This window comes from Brugia malayi (genome assembly GCF_000002995.4).
Source record: "Brugia malayi strain FR3 genome assembly, contig: Bm_v4_Chr1_scaffold_001, whole genome shotgun sequence".
In the NCBI taxonomy this organism is placed as follows: Eukaryota; Metazoa; Nematoda; class Chromadorea; order Rhabditida; family Onchocercidae; genus Brugia; species Brugia malayi.
This window is the reverse complement of record NW_025062475.1, coordinates 13,504,715-13,516,132: the sequence shown is the minus strand read 5'-3', so window position 1 is coordinate 13,516,132 and position 11,418 is coordinate 13,504,715. Positions and strand designations below refer to the sequence as shown.

General features: G+C 29.5%; 1 protein-coding gene across 1 annotated transcript; it reads right to left on the bottom strand.

Moving 5' to 3' along the window:
• Window positions 1-821: 821 nt before the first annotated feature.
• On the bottom strand, window positions 822-10,795 carry Bma-apb-1 (adaptor-related protein complex 2, beta 1 subunit, putative; the record flags this gene model as incomplete). Its single annotated transcript, XM_043077773.1, has 20 exons — window positions 822-896; window positions 1,163-1,317; window positions 1,898-2,072; window positions 2,675-2,804; window positions 3,140-3,285; window positions 3,524-3,673; window positions 3,847-4,058; window positions 4,235-4,398; window positions 5,071-5,243; window positions 5,636-5,815; window positions 6,071-6,262; window positions 6,539-6,704; window positions 7,153-7,293; window positions 7,479-7,700; window positions 8,252-8,433; window positions 9,075-9,248; window positions 9,491-9,562; window positions 9,894-10,029; window positions 10,239-10,344; window positions 10,759-10,795. 20 exons carry the CDS (start codon window positions 10,793-10,795, stop codon window positions 822-824), a joined length of 2,988 nt encoding a protein of 995 aa, XP_042933707.1.
• Window positions 10,796-11,418: the final 623 nt, after the last annotated feature.

Sequence of the window (11,418 nt, the reverse complement as noted above, 5' to 3'; positions counted from 1 at the left end):
TGTAAATTCACTGAAATATCCTTTCAGGTAAAAGCAAACAATGTCAAAGTTGCTTTTGCGCAAATGTTACAAGCAATAATGCGATCTGTTCGAGCTATATTCAACTGTTATCATTTTTCACTCAACAAATAATGCAATTATTTTATATACCATTAGCACTAACCATCTAGTTTCATTTCTAAGTGAACATTTGGCAACATTTGAAATATCAAATAAATTTAATGATTAGTTTAATTTGAGGTTAAAGAAACTGTGTATTACTGGACTTTATTAATTTATTTAGAACTCTACCATACGATCCCAAATTTGTTATTTCGAGTGAGCTTTACAGGATTATCAGTCGAAGCTAAACTATATGCAAGATTATCAAAACCACTAAATATTAATGATTTTAAATAAAGTTTACTTGAAATCAACGTTTAGTATTCACTTAAAAAAGAAAACTTATGTCCAGTATCCAACTCTTACAAGTAAATTAGGGAATGCTAATAAATGGAATGAAACAGCACATATAGCAAAATAAATACTCAATAATAGCAAATTCCTACACAAGACAGCAATCAAGATAGAATCGGAAACGATTTGATATTTTTAATATTTCTAAAAAAAAAAAGAAAAAAAAAAGTTAATCATAAATTATCACTTAAAACAATTTCCCGGTCATTTAAAGTAAAAAATGCAACACTGTTTTAACAAATGTTATTCCAATATAATCATATGTAAAAAAAAAATGACGTTTACAAAGCCAAAGAGCTATGCAATTTCTGTGTTTGAGCGACACATAAAGATTTGCATGAATTTATTATCGAATTCTTTCAATTTCATGAAGAAATAATCAGCTGATATATTTCATTCATATTCGCTGTTGCTGCAGTATGACGTGATTTCAAAGATAACTGAAATGAAATGAGAAATAAGTGGAAAATATTCATGAGAAAGAAAACATAATGCAGTAATAATTGTGTAAAAGTATGCAAGCATTATCATTATAATAGAATTTTATGATAGAAAATTGACCAGTAGAGAAATTACACGAATTGATCCATCATTTTTATAGCAAGAATTGATCCATTTGATCAATACATTAACACTAACACACTAAATAGTGGATACATATATATATATATATATTTTATACTAGAAAAAGAAAAAAAAAACTTACTGTAAGTGGCTGTGATGTTTCCTGCATTTTTAGCTCCGAAAGAACATAGATCTGATTGGTATACTTAATTGAATGATAAAGTAATTCTTGTCCTTCTACATTTCGACGAGCAACTGTGAATACATTATTTTGTTGCAACTTAGTACATATGTCATCTGTAAAAATAATCTTTGAAAAGATCTGAAAAGCAAAAAGTCTTCCGCGTTATCTCAATTTATTAAACTAAAAACTTGAATTATAGAATTCTGACTTAACTTTACTAGAAAAATTCTTTTTTACAATTTCCTGTTTTTTTCTCTTACTACTTACTATTTTTTATACTATTATTCTACTCTTAAGTACTATTATTATTAACTATTTTATGAAAGGATATAAAAATAAAAGTTTCTTGACCAGTAGATTGAAACATGTAAAATGCATTTTTATTGTGAGAATAACAGACTACTGATAATAAATTTGAAGTGGACTAAAAGATACTGCTATCATTCTCCTAAATTTTATTATACCTTATCCTACTATTCTGTTGAACAGCTGATTTTGATTGAAATATCTCGCTAATAAGCAAAAATATGCAATGTACGCTTATTGGGGTAATATGTATGGATCTACTACTTCTGAATAGGACGAATACATAGCAGATCTACAAATAATTCAGAGTTGCAATTGAAAAACTATGTTAACGTTTCTAATCAAAATCATTATGATAAGACCTAACAACTAAAAACAGTAACAAACCTGCACTAAGACCTTTAACATTATTGATGGCAAATTGTACTTCATTCTGTTCCGGTATTTCTTTCCACATTTGTAAGAAATCTCGCTTATCCATCTGACCACTTTCATCAAAATACATGTTTAACGGTACGATGGTGGCAAAGTAGAACACACCAACATCATTTTTTATAGCCACCTGAAATTAAAAAAAATACACCAAATATGGATGGCATAAAGGTTAATTAATCAGGCTTTTGAAACTTTTCGAACAAATTTGCAGATACAATTAAAGATAAGCAGAGCATATGAGCTATTTCATGCTATCGTTCAACATTTATTCTAATCTAATCGATACTTGTCTTATATGAAATATATAAAATAAAAGGCAAATACGTTACTAAAAATCATGTTAAAATTAACATTTGTTTGAGCTTATGTTAGATGTAAAAACAAATGCAAAAAATATGCTATAAAATATAAGTTTCTCGAATAAGGTTAAAGAGATCTACATATTAAACATCTACTTTTTTTTAAACATTTACTTTTTTTTTAAGATTAACATTAGAAAAATGGCTCAACTACCCATTTATTATGTTAACAATGATCTGTACAAAATGGATAACAGTTTTTTTTTGATGTAAAAAAAATTACAATAAAGCTACTTTAACTTATGTTCTAACTTTGAAGTAACTCTCAATGCTGACTCTCGTTCCAACTGTCTTACCTACCAGACAATCTTAATAATGGAATTATCTATGCTTTTTATAAAACAGCAACAAAACATTTTAAACACTAAACCTGTAAATTAGTAAGAGGTTCCATTTTCTGCACTGGACCATTTGTATGGCATGGAAGTGATGTCTGTACTGATTGATTAGGGTAAAGTGGTGAACTTATTTGAAGTGGTTGCGCTGGAATTAAACCAAACCTAAAATATAAAAAAATTTTTTCTTTGCTTTAGAAAATAACAATTGGTTATTTCCTTTGTTTATTTTTGTCTTCTCAACCAAACAGTCTTAAATTAACTATCATTATATTAAAAATCAATAGAACAGTTTCTGCAAAGTCTGTTTCTAATATTTTCAAAAAAATAAAAAATAAAATAAATAAAAAAACAAAAAAGCAGCTAAAGATTAATTCCCAAAAATGTTCCAGTAAGTAAAATATTTAAAAACAACACATTTCAACTATTATTAAAGAGATTAATATGCATTGAAAGCTTCTATGCATGTCAGATGCATAATATTATCAACTACCACTTACGAATTCTTGTTAAATTGAATAGCAAATCCACTAAAAGGCTGCATTGCGCGGTTCGTAAAGACCATATCCATGTAAATTTGTCCACCACGACGAACGAAAGTTCCTTCAATTTGTGTGCCCTTACCTTTACTAGCCTCCAACCAAACCTGAATTTTTAAAATGACCAATTTCGAAAATTATAATAACCGAAATACAGATAAGCACAAAAATAGAAAGGAAATGGTTTATAAGAAAAATGAATAGCAATTTTGAGCACAAAAAAAAAAGGTGTAATCATATCCCAGAATTATTAGATGAATTAATATTAGTCAGTAAATACAAGAAAGTGATAAGCTAAAAAACCTGCTATTAAATATCTAAAAACACAAGATTTGAAAAGCTTGCAGTTTTTGGCGCTACATATCCCGTTTGACCAGAGAGAAGTGGCGCACCCATTACAGGTCCACCAAAAAGGTCATTCAAATTGGTAAATGGATTGGAAACGGCAGTAGTGATTGGAGCCGATGATGGTAAACCGGTTGATGGAACTGCTGTCTGGAATGGCTATGAATATTACTCGATTCAAATAAACATATTTAGTCAATTCAAACCAGGTTTTAAACTGAAAATTGTTTTAGTACATGACTTTTCTCTTGCTTTAAAGAAATGTTTTTGGATTGAATTTTATCGATAGCTATAATCAAACAAACAAAACAGCAAAAACAAACCTGCGCAAAAGGAAATGTAGGTGCAGGAGGGATAGATACTGGTGCGGGAGCACCAAAAATCCCTCCAGTATTTGTCTGAGGAAGTGATGCTTGAGCTGGTATTGTAGGTGATGAACTTGTCCCGCCAATATCACCGAGCAATCCATCAGATCCAAGACCTAACAAGTCATCCAGACCGGAAGACATCGGTGCTGGTTGATACGAGTCCATACCTATATTTCAATTAAAATCAAAAATTGGTTGCAACAAATGTAGAATAATATATTTTTTTTTTAAAAAAAAAAAAGTAAAACATTTTAAAATTCGCATCTCGAAAGATCTTAATAAAACTTAAACTGCACTTTTTTTTAAAATCTTCTACATACTATGTATAAAGATATTGTATTACCATGTGCAGTGGCACCAGTAGTTGGTACCGACAAATCAAGCGATAAAAGATTAGCAATTAATGTATCCTGAGATGGTATTACTGTTGGCGCTTGTGCTGTATCCGTTGTAACACTTGGTCGATTCGTCGAATCACCAGCTTCTGCCATAGCATGATGAGTTGTTCTAAAATTTAAAAAAATAAACAAGAAAAATAAAATTTTTCATTTTAAATACTGACAAAAAACAATCCACTTAAAAGAGACTATGAACTCGTAATAATCTATTTATACTCCCCAGATCTATTTATACTTTCCTTTTAATTTGAACAGTGCTATTAAAAATGAGGAGCAAAAAATATTCTTCATAATATTACGAGGTCATCATTAACATTAAATGCAAGTTAAGAAGTGATATAAAATCGGGTTTTCAAACCAGAAATCTATCGTGACAAATAAATTCATCGTTTGAAAACATAAAATTGGTGATGAACTGTGCTCATATTCCCAAAAACGAATGAAATAAACTAACTTTTCTTCGAATAAATATAAACAAACAAATGGTATCAAATTTCGATGAATTTATTTAGTTATGGATCAATTTCAACTTAAACACACTATCATATTGTGCAAAATGAAATGATCAACAGCTCTTACTGCGTTTTAGCTACGAAAAACAAAAATAAAAACGATAAATGAAATAAAAAAAAAAAAAGAATGCTTCACAAGTTAGAATCATATCTTTTGGAGCAGAAAATTTAAAATCAAAATCATGGTGAGCTGCACTAAATAACAGATAAACTTGGTAACACTACTTAAATGAAAAAAAAAAAATGTATATATATAAAATACTACCAACCCTGTTGTAGCATTTGTGGTCTTTAGAGGATGCTTTGTGATATCAACGAAAGATGATGGTGGTTTATGGTACACAGATGCTAGTGAACCAATGTGACAAACAAGTTGATCCAACAATGATGGCTCCAGCAAATCTGTTTCCTCCGAAATAAGAGGTTTTTCAGCTAGCACCACCTAATCAAATTTGAAATTTGGTAAAAAATAAGAAAGAAATTAGAAAGAATCTATTAGCTACCCATCGATCTGTATCTTAGAGCGCATGAGCAAATGTTAACATTTTGTTTTATCTATGTTATCCAAACTATGCTTCTAAATAACACTTCTAACTAAAGATAGTAATCTGCTTACAGAATTCAAAATAGCAAAACTTCAAAAAAAATTTTATAAACTATTTTCTTACGCTGAATTTTATTTCAAATATACTGCTAGTTTAAAAGAATTTTATTAACATTAGCTAGTGACTGAAGAAACTGAAAGCTATTTCGTATTTTGTAATTCTTTTTTAGATGTGTTTAGGTTCCCTGTTGATCATCCTCTCAAATCCATAGTGAAAAACAATTTACTACCTCTTTTGCAGCAGCAGGATCAGCACTTAATAGACGCCAATAAATATATCCACGATCACGCAAATCTGGATTATCACTATCTTGAGTTGTCAAAGATAATACTCGCTGAACAAGCTGTTGTGTTTCACTCGGCCGTTTCAAAAATAGCTTAACTACCGCCGTAAGAAGCTGCAGTTGAACCTACAATAAAATTTATTTTGTAGAAAAATTTAGAAAGATGTGAGTTTTAATTTGAAAATTTACATAAAAAGTTCAGTCATTGCAGGAAAGATTTGCATCAACTTAATATTTTACTGTTTAAAATTAGAATGAACATTAATTAGGGTAAAAATTTTAGTTCACAAACAAAGTAGTAAGCTCAAACAAGGAGTCTTATATGCATAATATGATAAAACAAACAACAGCACATGGAAATTTATAATTGCTCACTCTCACCTGCGTATTTTCATCATGAAAACCTTCAACAAAAGATTCTAGTAGTTCATCCGCATTATCTATACGCTCGGCATACTCTCCAATTATCCAAATCATCGATGCACGAGCTTCCGGTTCATCCAATGTATCCAAGTTTTCACAAAGCGTAGAAATTATACTCTCATATTTATTTGGATATTTACGAAAAATGTCCTGAAAATTCCAAATTATGGTAAAATCCAAAAAAAAAAAAAAAAAAAAAAAAAAACACAAAAAAAATGATATGATTCATAAAACTTGCAAAAGAAAAATTATATCGTTTTGTTTTGAATTCAATCATGAAATAAAAAAGAAAAAATATGAGTAATTACAATAATTACTCATAATTTTTCATGTCAAGCAAGTATGTCATGTAGATATTCTCAAATCAAAGATTTTCTTTTTCTTTTTTTTGCAAATAATAAGCAAATAAAAAAATCTATAACAAACCTTAATAACAACAACAGCTTCCTGAACAACATAATTCACTTTAGTTTGAATTAAATCCAACAGTGTGCTAACACATTTCTCAGCACTTTGCTCTACTTTAATTGCACAACGACCGATTGCACGAACTGCTTTTCTCACAAAATCAACATCCACTTCTGTCGCATACCTATGGAAAATATGCAATTTTTGGTATACTATATAGAAATTGTTTTTGCTAATAAACTTCTAGAAGGAAATAAAGCAATTCATTAAGAATCAAAGAAAAGATAAACTTAGCATTCACAAAGATACTATAATTATCTATTTGAAAAATAATTTTTATATCTACGATACTTCATCTAACACTGCTCACCCTACCATCTTAAATACAAGAGAAGATACTCTAATTCCTCTGAAGCACAATCATAATTCACGAAATGCCAAATTTGCTTTTGAATTTCAAACCATTCTTCTTCAAATTAAAGTCTACAAGACTTATAGAAAATAGTTCAAATCTTTTATTCCGAAATCTAAGTTATAAGAGAAATGCCTAAAAAACAAAACCGCTTTTTGAATAGCTAAATGAATTAAGATATAATACAGTTAAAGAAGATACATCCAATAATAAAGCTTACTCTTTCAGCTCGCTTAATACTTGGTTGATATTATTTTGCTGTGCAAGACGAATCATGATATCAAGCTTCTCCATTTTTACATAGATTGGATCGTTGTATTTCACGAAGAACACCTTCATTTCTTGTTTCAATATTTCTGGTCTACAAAAAGAAATTGAGTTCCAGGGAAAGTTTATTTCGTTCAAAACAGTACACTTCATTCATAAATTGTCCAACTTTACAGTCTTAATCAAAATTAGATCAATTATGGCATTATTGTTAAGAAATTTATTGCTAAGTAAACTGAGTGAGTAAATCTAAGTAAATCTGATATTATAAACACGAACCTTTTCTGCACTATCAAATTGATATTCCGCAATGCTACATACTGAATTTCAGGTTCAGCAGAGAGCAGTGTAACCATTGGTGGTGCAAGTTTCTTTGTTAACTGTCCAATGAATTCTGAACTTTCTGGTAGCATTTCCACTAATTTCATGAGAACTTTCACAGTTGACAAAACAACGGCAGCATTTGCATGAGCTAGACGAGGACTTATACGCTCACAGATGCTGCAAGATGCTATGATTAATCTTCTTAATTGACAAATTTTTCGATTATTAGAATTCAGCAAAATTTTTTCTGTGTAATTCACAATCAAATCAGTTTTCACATAGGATGATTTTTCAAGATAACTGACGAAAAACAAAATCTGTTAGACATAAGATTCAAACAATGAAGAAATGAAAAAAAAAAAAAGAAAAAAAAGTTGTCCACAAAAATTAAACAAACTACTCAATCAGCCTTCAAGAAGATGAGAAATGAAACAGTTGAGGAGAAAAATCGACTGAGGTAGTCAAAAAAGAACGCTCTATGCTTGCTTTGCTTATTATATTATCGATTTTAGCAAAAACTTCGGCAATTTCTGGTGATATAATGTATCACATAACATGCCTTCAGGTAATTATATATCCTTATTAAATTTGTAAGAACTAACTGTAAAAATTAAATACAAATTTGATACTGCGCTTGACAATTGCAAACATTTAACACTTGTAAGTAGATCGAAAATCGACTTTTTCTGTGTCAACAATGTCAGAAAGGAAAAATAATCAAAACAAACTTTTGTGCTTCACGTTCATCTTTTGGTTGATATGATGAAAGAGCATCCAGAATAAACACTTGTCCCCATTCCGTGCATTCATTTAATGCTGTTAGTAACTTATTTATGGTTTGTGAGTTGATCTCGATAAGGACGTGTGATTCATTGATTTCTGCTAACGCTGCTACTGCATTTGCTACTACCTGAAACAACTTCAGGAAAAATGAATACCTTCAATTGAGTCAAAATATTATTTAACAAACATAAGAAAGGAAAAGATATGAGACAAGAATAACTGTAACTTTAATCAATAATTAATTATTAAACAACATTCCAACCTCCCAGTCTGAACGTGGGAGATCAGAACTCTGTATTAGTAGAAATTTCTAATTCCATACTAAGCTAAGAATAAAAAGAAAATAAAACTAAGAAAAATATAAACTAAGAATAAAAGAAAAACAAAATACCAGCTATAACCCAAACTAGCATAGTGTAATCATCAGGTTAGTCTAAATGATCACTCTCCATCTGTTTCACATAGAATGAATTGTACTTTCTATTAATTAATTGTGTGTATAAGAATTAACAAACACTAAAATTACTCTTATTTCGTTGAAGTAAGAGAGAGTATTAGTAAATATGCTGGGTGGGATGTTTATTCTGGATGTTCTTTCGTCATATCAACCAAAGAGAAAAGGGAAGCACAAAAGTTTGTTTTGTTTACTTTTTTTTTTTGGATATATAAACAAGGAAAAGTAGATTGAAATTATACTTAAACTCTTGAAGAGTAATTTCAGTATTTGTTGATAATCCTTAAGAGGAGATAAACAAACAAACAGCTAACCATAGGATTTGAATCACTCAGCAAATCATTAAGTAACTCGACGAATCCTTGATCCTCCACAAGTGATGCGTTGATATCATGCAATTTTGCTACGCAGACTGCTGCAGTCTTGCGAACGTATGGATCCTCATCCTTCATGCATTTTCGCAATGGTTCACATAAATATTCCGTTATCTGAATTTTAAAGTCAAATCTTCCCGAGATTTTCCCGAGATAAAGTCAAATCTTCAAGCTAAGACCAAAATTGTTAAAATCAAGGCCAAAATTTATATATTTTTCTGCATATATTTCCTGTTTAAAAATTTGCATATCTATTTGAAATGATGATCTTCCGTTTTGCTAACTGGACAACTTACATCTAAATCAGAAAAATCCAAAAACTTTTGATTTAAATACATCTTGTTTAAAGAACTTACTTTATCAACTCGTATACAACCCATCGTCCGTACAGCTAATGCTCGAATAAGCGGATTTGGATCCTCACAATCCTTAAAAATTTTTCCTTTCATATCAAAAAAACCTGCTTTGATAATTGAAAAAAAGAATTAAAGAATTTTTCCCGATTTCAGATTACTTCTCAGTATAGAAAAAAGACCGATAATTGACACAGTTTCTCATGTTTAAAGCAATATTAATATTTCAATCCAAAATACGATTAAAACCATACATCAACTTTACGATGTGATTAATCTAAACATCGAAAGGACACAAAACATGCTAATTAGCCGACCTCTCTGGTATAACAGTACCATCAATTGGGAGATGAACAATACCTTCCAGGTAATCGCATATTTTTACAGAAATAGAAAAAAAGCTAACTTTCACAAATGTATTAACCGCCATAATTGCAAGATCTGGTTGACTTTTGGCATAATTCATCAAATAGAGATAAACTAGCTTCTTCAGCTCAACATTGTCCGTTTGCATACAATTCACCACATCCGGAAATAGTGCGCTAAAAAATTAAATTTGTAAATATTACTTGAATTCTAATTTTTGCCACTAATCTGTGTAAATTTAGCCTTTAATCTGCATGAAACTAAACAAATAACATCTTATGTCACACTAAATTGTTACACTGCACAAATGTGCATAGTGTATCGTCTGAAGAACGTTTGCATTGATTATCTGAATACAAAAATTGCTAATTTAGCAAAAAAGTACCTGACATCTTTACCGACAGTCATACTTGCAATAACTTTCTTCACTGCTTCTCTTTTCTTTTCCTTCTTGTCCGAATTCAATTCATTTTTCAGTTCAAATATTTCACCTGCAAAAAAAGAATTGTCTTCTTCCACTCTTCCTCTTTGTGGAGTGAACTAAATGAAATTTCAAGGAACAATGTTTATTTCAGAAACTACTTTTGTCTCTAAAAGCCTCATGACAATGAAATTAGAAAATACAATGAAAAAATTTATTTCAGACAATCTTTTCCCCATTACTTTGGTATCACTCAAATCGTATGAGTAAATCAGTCTTCGTCATTAATATGAATCCTATAATAAAACAATCAAAGATTTAAAAAAGATATATCAAGGAGGCGAAAATTACATTAGACATTCGATTGCATGGTAAAAAGTAAGAAATTTTTGAAATAACAACAATCTGATTAAAATACATATAAAATCAGTACACTTGATTCATTATTTCTTCCTAAAACAATAATTTTATCATAAAAATTAACCTTTTTTGGTGGTTGTGAAATATTTTGAATCGGTCATCACGAATTACCTGCAAAAAGCTGGAAAAAAGTAATTGTAGGAATATTGTTCCATTAAAGTATCATTAGCAAAAAGTGAAAAACGCAAATACTTTCAATAATTTGATAACTGATTCTCAAAGATGGGTAATTTGTGTTATTATGAAATGAATATGAAAATTCATAATAAAAATAATTTTATTTGATTATAGCAAATTTCATCCCAAATCCAATCAAAATAAAGCGCTTCAATTCAACACACTGTTAACAAACAATATTTTATATACATTTTGTGTACTAAATGAATGCTTTGGGAATGACAAATTCGTTTCTAATTTTTTAAATTTTTAATTTTTAACTTGTTAATTATTTTGCAAATTACATAAAAAATTCACCACAACAACACGTCCAACTAATTACTTATATGCAAATTAAATATTTGAAAAAAAAAAAACATTCCGTCACTTTTACATGACCAATAACTTTTCAGTACTAATGGATGATTGTGCTTTTTTACTTCCAGTCAAATTTCCAAATTTAAAAAAGACAATTTTCTGGAAAACACTATGTGATAATAAACTGGAATAAATATTACATTACTTTTTCTAACTCAAAGAACTGGAATAAATATTACATTATTTTTTC